The sequence below is a fragment of the Chironomus tepperi genome, unplaced genomic scaffold (genome assembly GCF_022539635.2).
Source record: "Chironomus tepperi strain 1889 unplaced genomic scaffold, CSIRO-AGI_Ctep_v1 contig_12, whole genome shotgun sequence".
Classification (NCBI taxonomy): Eukaryota; Metazoa; Arthropoda; class Insecta; order Diptera; family Chironomidae; genus Chironomus; species Chironomus tepperi.
In genome coordinates this window covers 1,293,902-1,317,799 of record NW_027226134.1, presented here as the reverse complement: position 1 = coordinate 1,317,799, position 23,898 = coordinate 1,293,902, and the positions used below count along the sequence as shown (strand labels likewise).

Here is a 23,898-nt window from a genome sequence, read left to right as displayed (position 1 = left end):
TTTAAATATAAAGTATTAAGAAGCTGTGAATATGAATCACTTTCCTTATCTTATAAACAGAATTTTGTCTTATAATTGACTTATAAGAAGACAAAGACTGAGACTCATTAAACAGCATTCTTCGAAGAAGAAAAAGTGAATTTTATATGAATCGTCTGCAAAACTTCGACGCAGCCCGAATAGCACAAGTTGAGTTATTGATCAAAAAACCGACCCCAGGACAGCTTGACTCTGACTTGATGCCAGATTTTATTTAAATCCGGCACCGGGGGGTCAAACAACTCAGGTGACAAGTTAAACAAGTGACATAAGTATATATGTATGTTTATTTAAAATTGCTGTTAATTCATACAAACTTTGTCACCTGAGCTATCCACCTCCTATCCAGAATCTATTAACCAACTTGTATAAAATTTGCAATTAGATGCCAACGATATAGTCAATTTCAGAAGACTCCTGTGGGAGGTCATGGATCACAACTGATCTGTACGACCAGCAAAATAAGAATGTAAGTAACCGACTTGTGCTATTCGGGTGTTGCTTAAAGGGATTTTTGTTTTAATTTCATTTTCTGTCAGCCTTTTGTTTGATTCTTTCTTATCTTAAAGATAAGAACATGCTACCGGGAAATATAAGATGAGGGTTTCAATTTAATTCAAAGCCAAACTGTTGCATATGAAGCTTCTGGCATTTTATATTGTATTCAAGTTAGTTTTTTGGAGTAGATCGTAAATTTTACCTTGTTTATTTGTTTATACTTACTTACTTACTTAGTTCGCTGGTCGTGCCGATCAATTGTGATCCATGTTCTCCCAATATTTGTATATATTTTGCAAATTATCTGTGATGGATTCTAGTATTACAAACAAGCGTTTTTCCACGAGTAATGTCAGCGTGGGTCTGGCGTTATCAAAACTGACGTGAAATGTGGATCAAGCTGACGACACCACTTGGTTCCTTGCCATTCTATTTGTCTTTTAAGCCCAAAACTTTACGAAATTCTTTCTAATTTTATTCATTAATTTTCATCAATTATGAATCACATACTTAATTAGCATTGTATTTCCTGAACACCACAATGTGTTCGGTAGGGCATCGCTAAGTTCTCGTATTGACGGTAAAACACATAGCTGCATAATTGGAAAATATGCTCGAGAACTCTATTTGTATACGTCATAGGCGACTGCCTATGCTACACTTGGACGTCACCGTCAAGGCTAATCTTTACGACGAAAAATTTATTTGTCATATCATTATCGTATTTGCCCCAATAAAGATAGCAAACACAAGACAGAATTTTCATAACCTTTTATACTTTTGAACGTCACAAGAGTATTATATGATTGCAATTACTGTACTTACTTACTTCCTTCGCTGATCGTAGAGATCAAGTGTGATCCATGGCCTCCCCCAGTCGGTGTCTTAAGCTGGCTCTATCGCTAGCTACCGCTTGTCAATTATCAATTCCAAGTGTCATACTATCTCTATCGACAGCTTCTTTCCATGAGTTACTGTAAGTTTCTTAATATCTGATGAAATTCGTCTGCTTAATTTATATATATTTCCATTAATTTTGAACTCACGAATTATCAAAAATAAATCATCTGAATAAAATTATCTGGTCATTTTTGCTAATTATCACTGCGTTCGCACAAATTGCGTTCTTGTCCAGCCTCTGATGACATATTTTCATTATTAGAAGAAGGTCACATATGTAAGATCTGATTTAATTGAATTAAGGTTTGTAGATCAACTGTTCATTCCATAACAGAGCTTCTTCTTATTTCATTGATGCTAGAATATAATTTGAAAATGCCAAAACAACTCCAATCATACTTAAATATTCAATTTAGATTTTTAAATTTTTTTTTGCCAATTCAAAAATTTATTAATATTAGTTTAAGATTCATTTTAAATCCATACTTAATTTTTCGAAAACCTATATGGAATAAAATTAACCTTCACACAAGTGTATTACATTTTAGAAAAAAAAAGAATTTCAATTCTAATAATTTTGTTTGTATTTCTCATTTATCTACTCAATTATTCCTTATCAACAACTACTTTTTTTTCATTTTGTGAATAATTTCATGTGATTTATTCAAAAGAAAATTATTTATTTTTATTTCCTCACACCTCCATTTGGTTTAATTACATAAATTAATAATAATTAATGATATTTGATATCTGTAAATGAACATTTTTATTCCTTTGGTTACATAATTGAGGCATACATAATGATAATCATGCATAGAATAATATTTTTTTTTGTTTTTGTTTTTGTACTTATAAAATATATATATAGGAAATCTTGTTTCTTTTTTTCAAAATTCATAAAATTTTTCTTGATATTTTTTACTTTATTTAATTAAAATAAAAAAATTTCACTTTGGTAAATTAGCTTCTAAATAGTTTTTTATCAGAGCTCGAAGTCAACTTGACGCAACTTAAAATGAGTCGATTCAAATTTACATAAGAAGTCGGAATTTGACTTCACTTGATTTTGCTTTAGTTTACTTGACTCAAGTTGATTTGACTTTAGTCAACTTGACTCAAGTTGATTTGACTTCAGTCAACTTGATTCAAGTGGATTTGACTTTGTCGACCTAAATCTAGTTGATTTTACTTAATTTGACTTGATTCATTTTTGGTCGACTTGACTTAAGTTGATTTGGTTTTAATCGACTTTAGTCAAGTTGATTTGACTTTAATTGACTTGACTCAAGTTTATTTGATTTTAGTCGACTTGCGCCAAGTTAATTGGCCTCAAATTGATTAAATTATAGTCGACTAGACTCAAGATGACTTGATTTTAGTGCAGCCATCTTTGAGAAAAAACAAATCCACTCAAGCCAGAACAACACTGATCGCTAGAGTACGGTAAGACGTGAAGTTGCTCTGACGTCGCTCAACCTAGTGTCCATCATAGAGTCGACCTCAAGCTCTGATTTTTTTTTCATTCTTTTTTCAGTTTTATATCATATTAAAATTATTTATATGGCAACAATTTCCAATTGTATCATTTTCTCATCAGTTTCTATGTATTTGTGTATACAAAGGGCAGTAAATAGTAAATTATTTAATTAATTTCGTTAATTATTATCATGATTAATATAATAATGAAAGTCACAGACTGAAAAAAATTCAAACTAGTAAAAAGGGAAAAGGAAATCAATGGCAAAAAAATTTGACTAATTAGAATCGAAAAATCACTAAAATTCACTATAAAATAAAATCATTCCTCAATTAATTGATTATAATAAAGCATATTCTGTTTCTCATCGTCAAGTGCCATGTCCATTTCAAGTGATGAAAATTTCAAGAATCTCGTAAAATTTAAAATCTTCTTTTTTTTGTACATTTTCTAATCGGTTATAAATGTAGAAAAAATATCTTGATGACAAAATTCTTAAAATCCTCAACCGCAAAATGCCCAGCACCCGAACGATAGCTGTAGATAATTAATATTAATATAGTGAGCAAAATCTTAATTTTAATGTTGATAATATGAAATTAACATGCATTCATTTTTGTGTGTGTTTATCTATAGTTATAGAAATCGTGCAATTTTCACATCTAAATTTTAAAGGAAAAGTCCTTCCACTTCAGCATCTTATTTATGTATAGTACAGTTGCTAGGTGTATCCTAGCAACCCTACCCCAGTGATATTTTTAATCTAATTTAACTTTTTTTTTTGTGAAAATCTCATCAAAATCTTACTTTAATCCTTCATTCATTCTCCTGATATATAAACTTATGATTTTTTTCTTTGTAAATGACTAGTCATTTAGTTCGTTCATCCTCAATTCTTCTTTTTTGTAAATTTCATTAGATTGTTTCTCAAATTAGAATAAATTTTCTAAATTCTTCTACTTAATTGCTCACTCCACCACCATGAAGTTGATGATATTCAGCAACTGTCTTATCAATCATTTCAGCTGAATAGCGGCATTTGTCTGACTTACATAAACATTTAAAATATTTGTATTTAATCATCCAAAATTTCTCGCCGTAATCAAAGCTGTATAAAGTGAAGGATGAGATTGTTTATTATTAAATATAAAGTTGTTATCATGACTAAACTTACGCAATTTCATCGCCAGGTTCAATATCCTTTGATGCAAAGAATGCAATCTTTGGGAAGCGTAAATCTTGATGCTCAAAATAGACTCTGACTGGAACAATGTTTGGTGAGCATGAATGGTTAAAGAATCGACTCACATTTCCATAGAAATTTGCATCAATGCAATGCTATAAATAGAAATTAAAATTAATTGTGACTTGATACTTTCCATGTTCCAATACTTACATCTGATGCTCCTAGATCAAAGAAATAGCTATCATCTGTGCGACGATCGGCTTCTTGATCGGTTAATATTTCACCTGAATAATTAAATTAAATAAATTAATCCAGAACTGACAAATTGCTTGATATTGACAATTCCATACCTAAATATTGTGCAACGAATGAACCTTTACGTATTCTTGTGAGGCACTTTACACCAAAGCCCTTAACTTTATCATCACACTCGAAGACGGTAAGTGGAAGTTTAATTCCGTTTTGAACAACACGATTCTTACATAGCAATTTATTACATCCACATACATCATTACATTCAAAAAGCATCGGTGGATCAGTATAGTTAAAGTTAGCAATAAGACGACCGTCAATGCTGTACCAATTTTGCAATGATATTTGTGCACATTGACAATTTTCTGAGATACAGCTGCACATATTTACATAGAAAGGTACGTAAATTGAAATAAAAAGAATGAATACATGAACAAATAAAATATTAAGTTCATCATCTTACTTATCAGAACAAGCACAAATTCGCATTTGTGATATACGCTGATCAATTTGTATTGAGTTCTGTAAAAGAATATTTTTTGTGATGTATTTAAAATCTGGCAAGATTGTTTCGTCACTGTGTTGTAAATTTCTTGTAATTTGAATCGGATAAATTTCCCGTCCATTTGAAATATCGCTATTGTTTATGAAATAAAATGTAAAGCATATGATTAATACCAATTTAAAGGGCATATAAACATGCAAAACATACTTGCATAATATTAATTTATCTCCAATATTACTTTTAAATCCTCCAATTCCAATAGTCCGTAAATCCATATTAAATCGTAATAATTTTGCGCATTCGCCTTTTTCATCGGCTACATCTAATGGCGTTTCATTAGCAAGATTACGAGTATTTAAATTTGCACCATGTGCCATCAACAACATACAAATTCTTGGCTTAGATTGACGTGCACTGATGTGCAACGCTGTGTCGCCATGAATATTTTGAATGTTGAGATCACTGTTTGTCATTAATGGATAAATGGATTCAAGCTTTCCCGCAAGTGATGCCCAATGTAAGACTGTATTGTTTTCCGAATCACAGATATTTGGATCGGCACCTAAGCTAATTAAATAATTTACAATCTCTCCATGTCCATTCTCAGCAGCCCATACTAAAGGCGTCCAATGTCCATCATCCGTTGTATTAATGAACTTTTGCAGCTTCGATATTGTGGCAATTTGACGATAATTTTCCAAAATTATTTGAGTAGCTGTTAGATTTCCACTTTTCGCCGCAAGATGTAAAACAGTCATTCCATCTGGTCCTTTGATCGTTACATCTGCACCACACTGACAGAGTAATTTCAAGATATCATGTTTCTTGCCAGCAACAGAATACATAATTGGTGTTCTCATCTCCTTATCCATCATATTAACATAATCATGTGAATTTGCACGACTCAAGATTAAATATGCCATTGTTAGAGTTCCGAAATTTGATATTAAATGCAAGCATGTTCCATTATGAAAATCCTTCAATGGTGTCATCAAATTAAAGCCTGATGCAACAATTTCTGATATGCGTTCATCACCATCCTTACGATAAATTGCATGAAAGACATCTTTTGGTGCAAATAATTTAGAAAGATCAGATGTGCCGTGCTGTGACTTTAATCGATCATAAGCAGTTTTTAGAATTTGCATAACATTATCAGGAATTAACTTATCAATGTTCAGCACAAGACTATTCAATTGTATTACGTGATTATTTTGTGGATGACGAAGCATTGTACCCATTTTTGCTGGTTTACTATTTAATTAGATATAGGAAAAGAAACAACAAAAAAAATGTTTAATTAAGTTGACTTGGCTTACTGCCATAATTTTTTCTTATTTTTTTTTCATTGAGAATAACAAAAGAAAAAAAAATTTCTTCCTACTTACGGAACATTACTACGATGCTGTATAAAAACTGGTAAATTTTCACATCTCATTGTGACACGATAATCATAATCAGGGGCATCAATACCACAATGTGGACATTTTAATAGTAATGTGGGTCCAGTATAATTTGGATTGTTGGGCTCATATGGTGTATTTAAAATATATTTTGTAGCGCAATTACGATGAAAAAAGTGTTTATTGCCACAAATAACAAATGTTCCTTGAGTGCAAAAAAGTCCACATCCAGAGCAGCAATTGTGTGCTGAAAAACGCTTTTTATGACTACTACATAATGCCATATAACTAACTTTAACACTTGGACGATAAAGACAAATTAATGAGTCTGTTAATTCATTTGTGCATCCAATTTTTCTCTTTTCAATTTCATCTATTGCACAACAGAATATTTTTCCATTAACTGATAGTGAAACATGTTGACCTTGTTTAATGTAATACTTTGTTTTTTGATGACATGAGCATACAAGATTAATGTGATTATTTTCTTTGCCTTCATTTTGAATTTTCGAGTTACTTTCGACAACAATACAATCATCATCATCACTTGATTCAATTTCCTTTGTTGATGATGATGTCGCATTAGCCATTTTCATACGCTTTTCAGATTGTAATATATCACGATCATTTTCACGTTTTCTTAAATTAACATTACGTTTAAGATCAGCAGGTGATATTCCCATTGATGATTTGTGTTGATTACGTAATCTCAATGTTATGGCAGGTCGTTTTGTTGATGACGTATGATGTGGATTAAATTCTTCTGAATCAGACTCATTAGAACTACTTGAATAATCATTTTTGGGTCTTAAACCCAACAAGCCTAAATGCTTTTCCTTTTGTTTAATTAGTCGTCGATGTTGACTCTTTGTTAATTTCTTATTATCCTCGGGCGATCGATTCGTTCCTATTTTAAAGCTCTTTATTTCATTCAAAAATTCCTGAGGATCACGGCATGGTTTCTTATTAGGAATAGTTATTTTATTGAGTATTGGCGAATTAGCTTGATTATTATCGTGTGATGTATGATTTGGTGATGAAATATTTGGTGATCTTGTGGTGCTGCTATCGTGACCACTACGACTTGCTGTTGGTGGACTTCTTTCAATCATAAATGAATCAATTAAATTTTCATTACTCAAACTTAGTCGTTTACAATTTGTAACTTCAAATCCTTGACGAAGTTCTTCATTTTCTAATATTTTTGCAGTTGGCTTAATTCGTCGCTGTGAACGCATTCGTCCAATTGGTGGTGCTAATAGGACTGGATCAACTTTACGTGGACTTGAAACTTGCTGTTCATTTGATATGTTTCCATCTGATTCATCTTTTGCCGATCTCGTTTTCTTTGCTTGTGTTTGTTTTCCAGCAATTACTTTGGGTCGACGACCTCGCTTTTTAATTATCTTTTCCTGATCTTCATTAGCAGTAGTTTCCGTTGCAACAGCAGTTGTTGAAGTTTCAGACGTATTACCATTAGTATTAGCATTTAAAGCAATAATTTTTGGCACTGCTGATTTATCAGTGCGAATAGTCATAAGCAGGCGTGGTTTTGCATCGTCAGGACTTTCAGGTGGATTTGCAGATGACGATGTTGATGGCTTAATATCATTCTTATCCTCGACAGGTATTTCAATTTCATTTGGTTTTTTAATTAAACGTCCGCGCTTCTTTTTCGTCGAATCCAAATGATCTTGCGATTTTGATGTCTCATCGTCATTACTCTGTATTATATCAATTTCTTTTTCATCTTTAATGGACGAATCGGCAGTTGCGTCTTTTTCTTCAATCAATTTGCGTGATCTACCCCGACGTTTCGGCAATTCTTCTATTTCCATTTCCTTTTTTACATCAACGTCTTCGGTGGGTGTCTCGCATTTTTTCTCCTCACTTACCGATTCATTTATCGATCGCGTTTTCGGCATTCTACCACGACCACGTTTTTGGTTTATATCCAATTCATTTTCATTTCCCTCTGCTGCACTACCACTTCCATCATTAGAACTTTTTAAACCAACAACATTATTGGTTACATTCGTGTTGTTATTATTGATATTATTTAAATTTTTATTAATTTCTAATCTCGGTCGTCCACGTCCTTTTTTAACAACAGATGATGGTGCTGTATCGGTTGTTGTATTTGATGAATCTTCATTATTTGTTATTTCATTCTCATCTAAATCGCTTTTTATTGCTATTTCATCACTTTTATTTTTATCATCCGACATTGTACTGCTACTATTCGACATTTGTCTCTGTGTTGGTGTTGTTGAATTATTTTGCTGGATTGATGAATTTCTGGTACTTCTTAAATTTCGTGACGAACTTATTGTTTTATCAATAATTTTATTGCATGTATTACTATTATTTGTTGTAATTGCATTAATTTTTAATGTTTTTGGTGCTGTTGATGTTGAGGAGACAGCTTTCTTATCATCATCACTAAGAGCAACACCAATACTACTTACATTTTCATTATTTTTACTGCTCATTATTACAGTATTATCATCATGTTTCTTATCAGCAGTTAATGCTGTTGTTGTTACAGTGGTTTGTGTTACTTTGGTGTTGCTGCTTTCAATTGCTTGACTGTTTGTATTCAATTGAGGTAAATTAGTTGAAATAATATTTTTTTCATCGTCGTTGACTTTAACTGTATGTGTGCTGGTTGCTTGTTGTGCAGCAGCATTACTTTTTTGTTCGGGTGTATGTAAATCATCGTCAATTACGATTTTTTTCTCTTTAACATTATTACCAAACTTCTCACTTATACTTTGATTTGATTTTGTTTCTTCGGCATTATCCATAATATCTGAATCAATAATTTTATTATCAGAATCTGAACTATTTAATGATATATCTGTATTAATTAATAATGAAGTTGATGTTGATGGTTCTTGCTGTTGAATTGAACTTTTATCGTCCGTCAAATCTTCACCATCTTTATTTCTATTTTTATTTCGTTTCTCGCGATCTTTTTTCGCATATGTATTGTTAATTAATGTTTTCCATTTCAGTGTTTTATCATCATGAAAATCCAATTTCTTCACTAATTCTGGATTGGTTTGCTCATTGAATTTAGAGCTCATCTGTGATAACAATCCCTTTATTAAATCAGTCATTTTTTTGCAAAAAAAATTTTATTTATAATTAGATTTTAATTTTACATACACAATTTCACACCTATTTCACCAACAATCATATTATTTTGAATCTCTATGGTCCACAGAACATTTAAATTATAAATTTAATTTAATTGAACTCGTTTTAATTGGTTAAAGATTACAAAATTTCATCAACACCTTAACACTTCTTCAGACTATACTATACCCAATATGTGAACCGATTTGAATAATTTTTTTTTCTCTTCTTTACCGCTTATTTGAAATTTTCACAACCAGTACATCTAGTTTACTGCGCAAGCATAACATATCTATCGGTTATGCTTTTCTCACTTGATCATGCGTTGAATCTTTTATTCATGAATGAAATGTTCCTTTATTTTATGCACAATATTTTGTCTATTTATAGATGAAACTTACAGTATAAATCTACAAAACATCAATTTACCTAATTTCCTATAAAATTTATAATCTCCAATCCATTCCTAAAATTGATTGAATTTCAGCAAGGCTTGCACCCTTTGTTTCAGGTACAAAAAATATTGCAAAAAATGTTCCCAATAAATTTAAAAATGCATAAATGTAAAATGTTGTAGCGAATCCAATAACACCAGTCAGTAATGGAAATGTTATTGCAACTGTAAAGGCAAACATGAAATTCATGAATTTGCTGATTGGTGCTACATAAACCTTAGCTTCTTGTAGAAATATTTCACCCAAAAATACATAAGTTACAGGAGCTAATCCAATTGAAAATGAGACTACATAAAAGCAGAATAGCACAAATGGTGCCAACATAAATTTAGAGACATCAAATTTCAGTTCCTTTAATAAAAAGTATGTTGCCACTCCCGTAAGGCTAACAAACATCGCCGCTGTTGATCCAATCAATAAAATTCGTCTTCCATATCGATCGACAGTTGCAAGTGCAAATAAGCTACTCAGTGCTTGCATTGTTGCGATCATTATTGTGAGAAATTCAGCAAGATTACTAAATCCAGCCTCGGTGAATATCATTAATGAATAAAATGGTATAATTGTTATTCCTGACATTTGAAGGAAGAAGAACAGGCACACAGTTAAGAACAAAGCTTTTCTTGTTGACTTGACACTGAAGACTTTTGAAAAACTTTTCCTTTCTGCTGTTGCTTGATGTCGAATTTTTAAGTCATCAATCTCAGCTTCCACATTGTAAGTATTTCCACGTAGAAAGACCAAAACGTCTTTTGCTTCGTCAATGCGATTCTTGCTGACAAGCATCGGTGGTGATTCAGGCAGGAAGACAAAAACAGTTGAATACAGCAATGGAAGTGATGCCGATATGACATGCAGTGACGTCAAACTTGCATAATGACCCAATGAGAAGACAAAAGTAACGCCGCAATAAACCATAAAGAAGAATGTGCTTAACAAAAGTCCACGAATTTCAGTTGATGCAATTTCACCGATATACAGTACGGGAATAAAAATATAACATCCAGCTGAAGTTCCGATAAGAAATCGTCCGATCATCAGCTGTAAATTAAAAGCACGTGCTTATGATCAGATTTATTATTTTTGTTATGTTATCAATCATACTCACCATTTCTGCATTGACTGCGAATAATATGAGTCCATAACCGATGACAATCGGAATTCCATAGATAAAAACTGTGAGTTTTGTTCCAATGTATTTACGCGTAATACCGCAAGATGCACTTGAACATGCCGCTCCTAATGGCATTAATGCTACTATCCATGCAAATTGATAGGATGTGACGTAAAAGTTGAAGTCGTGTCTTTCTACGATGTCGTCTTTAACACCGTTACTCCATCCTAGTGCTATTCCGTAGAGAAATGCTCCGAAGTTTGCTGTAATTTTTGAAAATTTGTACGTCAGCCTGTATGTACATAGAGTTTTGGTGACTGCATCATTTAAAGCAAATTCATTGTAAAAGCTTATCAAAAATTTCCCATGAATAACTACGTTGTTGATTGTTAATTTTCGCGGAATCTTAAATAATCACTTTCGAAGCTACTTTAATCTTTGCAGCAATTTGGAAACTAATTTTGAAAGAATTTAAGAGGAAAACAATCCAAAAATTATCCTTAACTCCCCGACAATGACGAAATTTCGAATTTTTTGATGCAAGTTTTAGTCAAAGTTATTTTTCCATTAAAAACTCTCCGATTTTTCAAAACAAAATTGTAAGGATTTCGGGTTGAAAATTTCCATCCAAAATCTATCATTGCTCTTCGGAAAATGGGAAGAATTTTTGATGTAGAAAATTTTTTGACCGAAATTTACATGAAAATATTAGAAATTTCGTCATTGTCATGTTTAGTTAAGACCAGTTTCCGATCTGTTTTCCACCTAAAATCCTTTAAAATTGATTCTAAACTGCTGCGAAGGTAGAAAGTGATCAAAGAGAAAGAGCATTGAAAATCAACCCCTAATATCTCAATGATAACTTTGTTTTCAATTTTCCAGAGTACTTTTAGGGTAGAAAAACCCATCTATTCATAAAACTAAAACATTAACAGTAGTAGGCAGCTTGCCTGATGGAACACCATTGCTTTAGAGTTAAGAATTTAAGATATTCATGTAATACAAACTCGGACAAACTCTTTTTGTCGATTCTTGATCATTTAGATCCAAAATTCTAAACAAACAATAGGAAAATTTGTCAAAATCCCAATAATCCCTAACATAGGATCAATCTTTCTTTAACTTTCAGTTACACTTATCCTAGCCAAAACAATTTCTTGTATTAGAACCAAATAAAAGTGAATTTTACCAATTATTGAGACAAAAATCTGGTTGGTAATTTTGTAATTCGCCATTTTTCCTGTGTTGCTATTTTAACTAACTTCATTAACACTCACAAGCTGTCTAAGTACTGAGAATTTTCCATGTGATTTATGAAAATTTTTTCGACACTTTATCATATAATTTATTCATTGATGTTGATAAGATACTGGCCACTGATTACTGATTTACTCTTTACTGTATCAATGAACCCACGTGGTTATTTTTTGCATACTATGTAGATTATCTCTGTGATTGGAGATTTGATAATATCGAGAGATTTGTTTATTTATGCTTTATGAGCTTTTTCATGATAGACTTTTCGTCATCATTATGAGTAATGGATGATGATGACGATATGTTTTTGAAGTGGATAATGCGTTTGATTGAAGAAGGAATCACATTATTTCCCGAACAATACAACGTAGAGCTTGCAAGTGGTTCGAATTCCACTATAAACAGTAAACCCTTGGTTTAAAGGGTGTGGTACAGCAGATTTAAATTGCAGTGCCTCCAGTTTATAAGGCTGAGACTTCAAGCATTATATAACACAACGTATTCACTAAGGCATCACTACATCGTTGTATTCACGGCAAGGCGCTAAGTTTTTATGATAAAAGAACATTGATGACCCCCGAACGGGTGATTTTGACTCATGGCGAACAATTCGGTCCATCGCATTGTGCACCTCGGGATTATTTTTGAAATATTTTGATTAACTAATATTCTTAAATCAGGGATAAGGCTTTACTAGAATTTTTTCCTTCGATAAATGAAATGATCATCCAGGATAATCAGCATGGGTTGCAAATTCAGCACTCTAAGAGTCAAATCGAAAGATTACAACGTAGTACTCATCAGTAAATGTATTAGACGCATTCATCATATTCATTTTAACAACAATGTCATTCAATATGCGTAACTGTCTGCACACACCTTTTTTTCCTTGTAGATAACATGGGAACAATCGTTGATTTTTCGTAATTCCTCTGCAATCCAACTCTCATGCCAATCGATATGGAAATATTCTCATGTATGTACGATCATATTCGCAAACTTAATCAGCAGACTAACACGAGTGGAAATTAATCTCTGTCACGAGAATCGATTGAATGAAGTCATCCATGAATTTCACATCGCTGATAGTTCAAATGATGACTGCATGGAGCATGTACTGCATGGAACAGAGACTGCATGGAGTTTCAAACCAGAGCTAGAAGTCAATCCAACACCATGTTAAATTTGAGTCAACTTCGAGCTCTGATTTAATGCAGCAGGCGATTGACATGTCACAATGTCCCTGCCTGTTTGTCTTGCCTGAAACTAAGCATTATTATCTATTTTTATCCTAATAATATCCAAATTTTATTAATATTCAGACTATATTTATTAGAAATTAATTACTACTCTAAGCAATATCGAATTTCTCGTTCAATATACCCCAACTTTTCACTCTCAGGTATTTGCTCTAGACAATGTATTGGTATGTCCACAACCTTAAGACCCAAAGCTTCAATTGTTTTTCTTCTCAAACTTAAGATTCCTCTCAATTTCATTGGAAAATTAATTGGACAATTCTTTTTAGAGTGAAAGAATACACCGACTGATCGTACCTGACTTTTAGGGATGTCATCATAAAATTGGATCTTGCATGGCATCGAAATTGCTTTGTTTTGATTATCAAATGAAATCACAAAGTCTATTAGATGTCCATACTTTGACTGTACATTCATTTGAACGGTTCCAGTACCAAAAATCTTCTCCATCATGTCCTTGATTCTTTCATTCATGCCACTCGTTTCTGTAGGTATCGCGTCATTTGCAATGTTTAAGAGTGTTTCATCAGGCACAATTCCATCATATTTTGGATGCAGCAACCTCAATGCCTGATAAATCATTCGAATTTGAGGTAAATTTGCAAAATTTTTCGATACATTTTGCTTTAAGTAATTAAGTAGGAAGTCCTCGTTAAGAACCTTATCAAAATATATTTTTGATACGAAGTCCAACGACAGCAATTCACAGATAAATTTCAAATGTGGCAAACCTTTAGTAATGTCATTCTGGAGAGCTGGATTCTCATGTAAAACTGACTTTATGATTTCCCAATTCTCAGACTTGTAATCAGCAGTGCTGAATGCAGATATTAAGTTCATCACTTGATTAAGATGCATTGTACTTAAATGTGTATGATTTTGGATTATTTGCTGATCAATGTAGTTCAATAAGTCATAATCAGGGTGGGTTTTCAAAATCATAAATCAAATCAAAATCATTTTGAAAAGATTTTAAAAATGATTTTGATTTAAATCATTTTGTTCAAAGATTTTTTTTAAGATTTATGATTTAAATCATTTTGTATGAAAGATTTTTTTGGGATTTATGATTTAAATCATTTTGAACGAAGATTTTTTTTGAGATTTGAGATTTAAATCATTTTGCTTGAAGATTTTTTTTGGGATTTGAGATTTAAATCATTTGGATGAAGATTTATTTTTGAGTTATGATTTAAATCTTTTATATGGAAGATTTTTTGGGATTTTAAAATCCCTCTGTATTAAAATCTTCCTTGAAATATTTCAAAAGTTCATTACATATCCACAGTTTCAGTGATTGTTCCTAATGATGATCACGCAAACTGAATCTCATTTGATTTGCCCAATTCCTTCCAGGTTCCAATGCTTTTAAAGTCGGTCCTGACCGTTCCTGCAATAAATGTTTAAATGCCGAAATGTGACTATTGGAGCTTTTACATAAAATTGAGTTTGAGGACTTATCAAATCAACATATTCATACTGGATCTGGATTGTGTGACTTTAAAAACCATTACTGGATCTTTTAGATCCAATCATTTTAGATAAAAATTACAGCAACCATTGGTATTATGTACTTTGAATGAGAAAAATTTTATTTTAGGTATTTCTGTTTCCTGTGGACCGTTACTTAGGTATAAAGACATTGCTGAGGCATATCATGATCGTTCATGTCCGGATGTAGCTGGAAGAGAGGAATTAACTACTTCTAAAGCTATGAATGCATGTTTTTGCGTACATTCATTGTTTAATTGATCAAAATTGGTTTAACTCGGTCACAGGATTGGATAGGCACTGGAACTGCCCAGTTCCTTTACATCCAAAAAAAAATTTTTTGTTCCTTTTTCATCAAGGAATCACCTACAGAAGTTTGAAATTTTTTGCGGAACTGACCGGTTCCTTCGGTACCTAATGGTTCCAAAACATGTTCATGAAGTCAAATAAGTATTCCTTTCAATTTAAGTAGTTTGCAGTTATTAGGTACCGAAGGAACCGGTCAGTTCCGCAAAAAATTTCAAACTTCTGTAGGTGATTCCTTGATGAAAAAGGAACAAAAAATTTTTTTTTGGATGTAAAGGAACTGGGCAGTTCCAGTGCCTATCCAATCCTGTGACCGAGTTAAACCAATTTTGATCAATTAAACAATGAATGTACGCAAAAACATGCATTCATAGCTTTAGAAGTAGTTAATTCCTCTCTTCCAGCTACATCCGGACATGAACGATCATGATATGCCTCAGCAATGTCTTTATACCTAAGTAACGGTCCACAGGAAACAGAAATACCTAAAATAAAATTTTCTCATTCAAAGTACATAATACCAATGGTTGCTGTAATTTTTATCTAAAATGATTGGATCTAAAAGATCCAGTAATGGTTTTTAAAGTCACACAATCCAGATCCAGTATGAATATGTTGATTTGATAAGTCCTCAAACTCAATTTTATGTAAAAGCTCCAATAGTCACATTTCGGCATTTAAACATTTATTGCAGGAACGGTCAGGACCGACTTTAAAAGCATTGGAACCTGGAAGGAATTGGGCAAATCAAATGAGATTCAGTTTGCGTGATCATCATTAGGAACAATCACTGAAACTGTGGATATGTAATGAACTTTTGAAATATTTCAAGGAAGATTTTAATACAGAGGGATTTTAAAATCCCAAAAAAATCTTCCATATAAAAGATTTAAATCATAACTCAAAAAATAAATCTTCATCCAAATGATTTAAATCTCAAATCCCAAAAAAAATCTTCAAGCAAAATGATATAAATCTCAAATCTCAAAAAAAATCTTCGTTCAAAATGATTTAAATCATAAATCACAAAAAAATCTTCATACAAAATGATTTAAATCATAAATCTTAAAAAAAATCTTTGAACAAAATGATTTAAATCAAAATCATTTTTAAAATCATTTTTCAATGAGATTTAAATCAAAAATCAAAATTTAATTTGGGATTTTGATTTAAATCGCAAAAAAATCCCCCACCCTGGTCATAATTGACAAAATTGATTTCATTGAATTTCTTCAGCACGTGATATGCTGTTGAAAATCCAAGATCCTTCTCAATCAGCTGCTTTGCACAGGTATTATAAAATGTCTCATTGTAGAACTCGTCGATTCCTGAATACTTGAATTTCTTAATGAGTTTCTCGAGTGTCGATTCCATTTTAGGAAATGTTGATTCCTCAAATTTTGTATTTAGAACTTCAATGCAATTTTGGACTAGTTTCTGAACAACATCGTAGTTCTCAAAATACTTGTAAGAAAGCTTACGGACAGCGGACAAAACTATTTGAGCATTGTGGACGCTAATTGATGTCCCATGAAGAGTTATTGATGAAAGAAGATTCATCATACTTTTATCGGATATTTTCATCTCCGTCATTGACACGTAGTGCAGGAGCTTCATTATTTCTTCTGGATTTTCATGATCCAGTTTAAGACTAACATTAAGATCAAATACAATTGGAATTGCTATTTTTAATGCATTGACCATAGGTGTTGATTCCATTTTCAACAGGAGATAATTTAAGAATGCCAATTGTGATAGCGAAAGCTCATTAATCTCCTCTTTTATATGATACAGCAACTGCTGAACAATTTTATGATTTGAATTCAAGTTAAGGCTTACAAGAGTTTTCAGACATATGACTAAGTCATTTGTCATCATTCTTGGAGCATGAGACTTTAGTATTGCACAGCAGTTCTTAAATCCATCTGTCTTGATGATGTCTAGCGAATTCTGCTCAAAATCATTCCTATACAGTTCAAATATTTTGCTGAATATTCTCGTCAGTTGTTCTGGTTCAATGTCTTTTTTATTCACAGTTGATAGATTTTGTATCAAGTCAGGAAGGACACTAGTCGTCTGTAAGGATTTTATGACGAGGCTTGTTGATGTTGCAATTTCTGAACTGGATTCATTGAAATCTACAATAAATGGACATGATTGTCAGATGATATTTGTTAAAATGATATCTAAAACTTACCTTTATTGAATATCACTGTTGCATTATTAATGGATCTAATGCTTAGCATTACATTGCAATATTTTGTTCTGACAATTCTTCCCAACATGTTAAAATCTGTTTTTGGTGGGTTTTATATGCTGATTTGATGAATTAGCGATGTACTCGAATAGTTTGTCACTGATTGTTGTAAAACTTACTATAATTAATCACCATTCTCTTAGAACAAGTCCTAAATCGTGTGAAAATAATTTATTTAAAAAAATATTTCGTAAAGTTTTCTCCGAAATATGTCAAAACATGCTTTAATTGTTTTGATCACTTATTTGCACCATTTATTGTTAATAATAACTTTTAGTCACTCAGTAACATCCAGCAGTGTTTGATTGCATACAAATAATCTTTAACTAAGTAAATTCTTGTAAAAACTCACCATTTTCCAACGGTCGAAAAAAATTCAAAAATTTGTTGTTTATTTTTTAAAGACAAAATTTCAAGTAATCAAGTTAAAAGTATAATTAAGGAAATTAGCTATAAATATGGAAAATACAGCACATTTATTGAACGAGATAGATAAGAAATTGATGATTCTTTTACGTGACGGTCGAACACTTATCGGATACCTTCGTTCTGTTGATCAATTCGCAAATTTAGTTTTACATCGGGCAATCGGTAAGATCCAGGCAAAATTTCGGCAAATTCTCAATTACTTAAATTCACTGTATTTACAGAACGTATTCATGTGAATGACAAGTACGGTGATATGGAACGTGGTGTATTTATTATCCGTGGCGAAAATGTAGTTCTTCTGGGTGAAATTGTAAGTTTTATCATTGTTCCAAATTGGCAACATTATGCTTACTGGATCTTTTTACAGGACCGAGAGAAGGAAGAGCAGCTTAATAGTAAACTAACTCAGGTTTCCGTAGAAGAGATTCTCGATGCACAACGGCGAGAAATAGAATCAAAACAGGAGAAAAATGCTCTTCTGCGACAACGATTAAAACAAAGAGGAATCAATAATAATTTAATGCTTGAGGATAATGACTAGACTGTAGACACTTGTTTTTTTTACGCATATAAGATGATCTTTAAAATCAACTTTTTTTTTATTCTCTAAGTTTACACTTTAAAGTCTGTCTAAATTAATAATAACATTTGATTTCGATTTCTCATATAAATGAAGTTAGGGAAAGTTCTGTTTTGTTAACATCTTATAATTTACAAAATGTCATATAAAAAATAATATCTAATTCATTCACAAGATCGAAGAAAGAAATTTTATGAATTCTTATTTATTTTACATTTTAAATCTATCCATGCACCTCCATTATTACTTATAGTTCCAGTCCATAAGCAAGCTAAACAACTAAATAATGAAATGTCTTAAAAGTCTGTGGAATCACTCGCAATCAGTGGACGTTTTAGTGATTCTGTTGACGATTCTTCTCTTGGTGAATCATTGTCAAGTTGGCGCTTCCTATTTCTCTCGAATGATGATTGTGGCGATAAAAATGAAACTTCATTTCCGTCCAAGCAGTGAAGTAAGCTATTGCTCATTGACGATGACTGATTCATGATCTTATCAATATCAATCTCCTGTGTTGTATTTACGGACTCATTTTTGTCCTTTACATCCTCGTGAGATTCTTCCAGCTTCTGATATTCATTTGATGATTCAAAATCATCGGATTGACTTGAAAATGAATAATCGTCTTGGTCATTGTTATAAATTTGATGTCCACGTGAATACATGTAATCCCTAAAAAATTAATTTAATTAATAATCTTCAAAAACATTACATTAATCTCAGCACTTACTTAAAGGCACTTGATAAAGATCCAGACGAACTTGACGATCCATTTTCGGGTATTGTCGGCAATCCATTGTCATTTGCAGCATTTAATGATGCATTTGAAATGTCTTGATTATTTTGGGATAAAATTTTTAAACTATTTATTGGAACCGGCAATGTCTGAGACGAAAATTCTTCAGTTTCCTGGCCTATTTCTTCAGATTCTTCCAATAATTGTGAAATATTTGTTTGGTATGATTTCTCTGAATTGCCAAATAATGACAACATTACAGGTTTCCTTGAACGTGGTGTCATAATCGATTCCTAGAAGATTTAAAGAAAGTTATTGTAAATAACGGATTTAAGAAATTTGAATTTCTAGCGACTTTCAAAATTTTGAAATTTTAACGTTTTTCCAATATATATATGGGTGTTTCTTTGGATAAATTTTTTCAAAATTTTTGACTTTGAATTAATTTTTCTCATAATCTGGTAATTTTATAGCTCCATTCTTTATATACACTTACGGGATTTGTGCAGATCTTTATTTATGTACAATTATTTTTTACCGTCATGCTTTATTTAATTAAATATTTCAATTTTTATGCCGGTTTCTCGGAATCAAAATATCAAATTCCGACTTTCAACATGAATTTTTTGCACTTTACTCTACTTGTCACTATGGTTGAGTTAATATTTCGAGTGTAATACACCTAAAACTATCGTTTGTTGCTCTTTAAACGCTGCAAAAATCCTTAATTAAAGAGAAAAATTGAAATTTTAGTGATTCCGAGAATCTTTTTTCCTAATCCGTGAGAAAATTGATTTTTTGATTTTATGTTTTTGCAAGAATTATAGACTAACAATACAAAATAAAGACAGATTGAGATATTATAATTAATATTATAATGAAATTAACAATTAGTTAATTTGTTTAATAAGTTAAAGTAATATTTTTCTATGAAGAAAATTTTGTAGTTTTTGAGACACGAATTAGACGAATTTGACTTATCCAGAGAATCACCCATATATGTGGTCATACAAAAAAGTGACCGTTAAATTTTTGAAAATTACCAACACTATTAAGTGTATTTTACACGGAGAACAATGGAAAATTGTGATGGTGTTAGTTTTGTTTGGGGCGATTTTGGGGCGAAGTTTGTCTGTATGACCACATATATAAATATTGCGTTTTTCAAAATTTGAACTTCTATCGGTTTTCAAAATTTTTGAATTTTTACCGGTTTTCAAAATTTCAAGTGAACTGAATTGAAATGGAATGTAGATTTCTGAACAAATTTTTCAAAATGTCAGTTAATTAAGCATTGCAAAGCATTAATCACAATGAATATTAGAGACAAGTTAGTCACACGACAAGCTCTTACCTGCATGGATTTAGGCATTCGTTGTGTCGATTTAGTAATCGGTGACATAGAGTTTCGAACTCCACCTTGATGATCTTGCATGCCCGTTTGATTTAAGAAATAATTAATATTCGATACATCAACATGCCAACCTTCTTTGGTGTGATCCATTGAAAAGTACATGTCAGATTCCTCAGAACTATTGAAGCTTTCTGTTGCACATTTCATTAATAATTTCCTCTTTTCATCATCCTTTTCAATATCAATTAAAATGCTGGAAGACTTGGATTTCTTTAATTTTGGCGAGGTTTTTGGCGTTGCTGTGGACGAATGAAATGGAAACTTTAAATTTCCAAGACTAACACCTTTCATTAAACGAGCTTTAAATATGGACGTTGCCTTCTTCCTTTCAGATCCACCAGATATTAATGATTTATGCTCCATTTCATCAATTGGCATTAAAATATTTCGATTAACTATAGTTTCTTGTGGATTTTCATCCTCTTCGTCCGAAGAATCAACAAAATCTTCATCGTCAATCATTTCATTTGACATTTCCAATTGATTATCGTCAACTGGATCCACAGGGACAATTTCATTATCGCTTGTTTGCTTGCTTACTACCTTCATTGGTGATATTTCAGTATTTGATGAGGTAGATGATGTTGATGAATTGCTCATAGACTTATTATGAATGTCTGATGATTTTAATTCCAATATTGGTGATGGTTTCGATGAAGGAAGTGGACTTTGGAATAAAATTCTTTTGTTCGGGTAGGTCTGAAAAATTAAATTAATGCAATTTTTTATTTGTTAGTCATGAAATGGATGTGATTAATGTTAGTGGATGATTTCCCATGCATGTCAAAATTTTAATCGCTTTCTTCTTCGCTTTTTAATGCAAAATAATGACGGTGATGAGAATGTACTTACTTGCATAGATGGTGTACGAGTTATATTTGATGATGATGGAGTGTTAGTAGAACATTTAGGTGTCTTATTAAGTGTTTTATGAAATATGTGCTTTTTAATGGAATCGCCGATCGAACGACATGTCGAGACTGACTTGTCCCGATTGACATATTGCAATGGTGTTCCTGTGAAGCAAATCAATTAAAATAAGTGATAGTGTTAAGAGATTTATAAGCATTTTAATATAGATTGAGTACAAGATAGAGGAAAACGAGCATAGACGTGGACGTTTGTGACAGATTAAAGCGTATTTTCCCAGAATAAAATTATTAATTAACGGCTAAAAATCATTTGAAAAATAACGGTCGAAAGAAATTTGAATTGATGTAAATTACAAAATTCAAAATAACGGTGAAGCTGGACATTAAACTCGCATGTACAGCAATTTCTTAATTTTCCCAGGATAATACGCTTAATGATAGCAGAAAGAGTCATTCCATAAACCAAAAGCAATTACATTAATTATCATAAAAAAATATTCTCAAACAATTTTGACTTACTAGAATGCTAGCAATTTTCTGGAATGGACTCGAGACCTTTGTAGTATTTCTCAACGACTACAAAATGTTTTTCTCATGTTCATAATTTTTCCTCAAATAGTTCATTAAACTTTTAAAAACTCACCTTGTCCATTCTGTTTATTAAATTGCTTAATAAGTTTCTTTTTCTTTGACGATTCCGGCAATGATTGTATGTGTGCATAAAGCTGTGCTAATGCTGTATCTGTCGTAGATTGCCCGTGAGCTTCCGCTGTTTTCTCTCGGTCAATAAATGTAAATACTGTATTTGCAACAGAGTCAGACACTGATTCATCTAAAATTCGTTCAGGCGTCTCTTTTCGACGCTTCTCTTCAATTAAATATGCTTTTATGTCTGTTGCTAATTTTTCTGGTACTAAAAATATTTTTGTTCCATTCGTAATTATGAAACTAATCATTTTGGTCATATTTGCTGCCGTTTGATGAAGAACTTCGGGTGACAATTTGCGCGGAACAACTAAATGTGGTGTAAATAATGTCGCAAGCGAATCGGAATTCATTTTATTGCATGACTCAAGTGTCGATGCCTTATGCAATAAAATTATGAGCTTCTCAAGTATATTCCTATTTTCTATGGGAAGTAAGAGAAATAATAGCTGTAATGAATTCTGGATCCTCTCATGCTCGTCATTCTCTTTTGAATTACAAATATCTGCAATTTGTGAGTATGCCGGAAAATAAGCCTATTGAATGAATACAGAATAGTTATTATGAAAGAGAAAGTAACAAGCAGAAAAACAATGTGTATGTAATAATAATAACGATCATCATATGTCAATTAATTGAATATGAAAATGTTGGGCAATTTTATGTATATGTCAACGCCCAAAAAACATATTCAGTACATACCTCAACTAAAATCGGTTCTGGAAGATCATTAAGAATAGATTTTAATACACTTGCGACATCATGTGCTGTATATTCTGTATCGTCTAATTTGAGAGGCCTTAATTGATTTACGAGGAATTTTAAGTCCTGCTGTCTTGTGATAGATCCTGTCTTACGGAATATCCCCTCTTGCTTTAGATCTAGATGAAATTAATTAATTAATTATGTAAGTTAATGCTAACTGGATGTATAATGCTCACTTTCATCCTTTTGAAGGAATTCAATCAAAGTCATTAACTGCTTCATCATTTCAGGTAAAAATATTGGAATTTCAGGTGATTTACTATGAGGATTTGATGTACAAACTGATGAAGCCTTCTTTTTATGAAACAGCCAGTTCTTTTTACTTTTTGTCTTGTCTGTTGATTCCACTTCATTTCTGTTGAATAAAAATACATTAATAATGTTGCAAAAGTTAACTAAACTTAATTAAATCAATTTACTCTTCGTTTAGGCAGTTTAAATCGAGTAAAAAACTTAAATGCATTCGAATTAGTGTGGATAACTGCAGTGGATGATCCTTTCGAAGCTTCTCAGCTAGATCCTGATTAATTCTCTCCTTATCAAACATATTTTTCACATCACTAGTCATTGTAATTCATATAAAAATTAAATAATTTAAAATATTTGCGTGCTTAGACCGTTTTACAATTTTTATTTTTGAATTTGTCCGTTAACATTAATGACTTGGATTTACATAAACAAATTCCATAGGAAAATTACAAAAATTCATTTTTCATATTTTTTGACTTATTTCCTTACATTTAACAGCATATTATGCTATGATTAAAAAGTTTGGAAGTATATTTAGATGATCAACTACTTTAAACATCTCTTAATTAAGTCTAACTCGAGAAAAGCTCACTTTTGAATTTGAAAAC

General features: G+C 31.8%; 5 protein-coding genes across 6 annotated transcripts; 1 reads left to right on the top strand and 4 right to left on the bottom strand.

Moving 5' to 3' along the window:
* Positions 1–1,953: 1,953 nt before the first annotated feature.
* On the bottom strand, positions 1,954–9,589 carry G9a (histone-lysine N-methyltransferase G9a). Of its 2 annotated transcripts, XM_070637168.1 has the most exons (8): positions 9,432–9,589; positions 6,246–9,349; positions 5,065–6,111; positions 4,816–4,989; positions 4,451–4,728; positions 4,311–4,384; positions 4,089–4,252; positions 1,954–4,022 (listed from the first exon to the last, which is right to left on the bottom strand). In XM_070637168.1, exons 2-8 carry the CDS (start codon positions 9,347–9,349, stop codon positions 3,875–3,877), a joined length of 4,989 nt encoding a protein of 1,662 aa, XP_070493269.1. In that variant the 5' UTR covers positions 9,432–9,589; the 3' UTR covers positions 1,954–3,874. The 2 variants fall into 2 exon arrangements, with proteins under 2 accessions (XP_070493269.1, XP_070493259.1); XM_070637158.1 differs by having other exon boundaries at positions 6,246–9,589.
* Positions 9,590–9,847: 258 nt separating this feature from the next.
* LOC139088497 (facilitated trehalose transporter Tret1-like) lies at positions 9,848–11,105 on the bottom strand. Its single transcript, XM_070637752.1, has 2 exons — positions 10,965–11,105; positions 9,848–10,897 (listed from the first exon to the last, which is right to left on the bottom strand). Exons 1-2 carry the CDS (start codon positions 11,103–11,105, stop codon positions 9,848–9,850), a joined length of 1,191 nt encoding a protein of 396 aa, XP_070493853.1.
* A 2,434-nt stretch (positions 11,106–13,539) lies between these two features.
* LOC139088491 (uncharacterized) lies at positions 13,540–17,734 on the bottom strand. Its single transcript, XM_070637741.1, has 3 exons — positions 17,481–17,734; positions 16,477–17,421; positions 13,540–14,433 (listed from the first exon to the last, which is right to left on the bottom strand). Exons 1-3 carry the CDS (start codon positions 17,566–17,568, stop codon positions 13,574–13,576), a joined length of 1,893 nt encoding a protein of 630 aa, XP_070493842.1. The 5' UTR covers positions 17,569–17,734; the 3' UTR covers positions 13,540–13,573.
* A 215-nt stretch (positions 17,735–17,949) lies between these two features.
* LSm1 (U6 snRNA-associated Sm-like protein LSm1) lies at positions 17,950–18,738 on the top strand. The gene is made up of 3 exons (XM_070638018.1): positions 17,950–18,131; positions 18,191–18,279; positions 18,337–18,738. The coding sequence occupies exons 1-3, from the start codon at positions 17,999–18,001 to the stop codon at positions 18,508–18,510; spliced, it is 396 nt and encodes a 131-aa protein (XP_070494119.1). The 5' UTR covers positions 17,950–17,998; the 3' UTR covers positions 18,511–18,738.
* On the bottom strand, positions 18,585–23,658 carry RhoGAP54D (Rho GTPase activating protein at 54D). Its single transcript, XM_070638005.1, has 8 exons — positions 23,461–23,658; positions 23,218–23,396; positions 22,979–23,157; positions 22,215–22,812; positions 21,552–21,715; positions 20,640–21,398; positions 19,280–19,578; positions 18,585–19,221 (listed from the first exon to the last, which is right to left on the bottom strand). Exons 1-8 carry the CDS (start codon positions 23,607–23,609, stop codon positions 18,846–18,848), a joined length of 2,703 nt encoding a protein of 900 aa, XP_070494106.1. The 5' UTR covers positions 23,610–23,658; the 3' UTR covers positions 18,585–18,845.
* Positions 23,659–23,898: the final 240 nt, after the last annotated feature.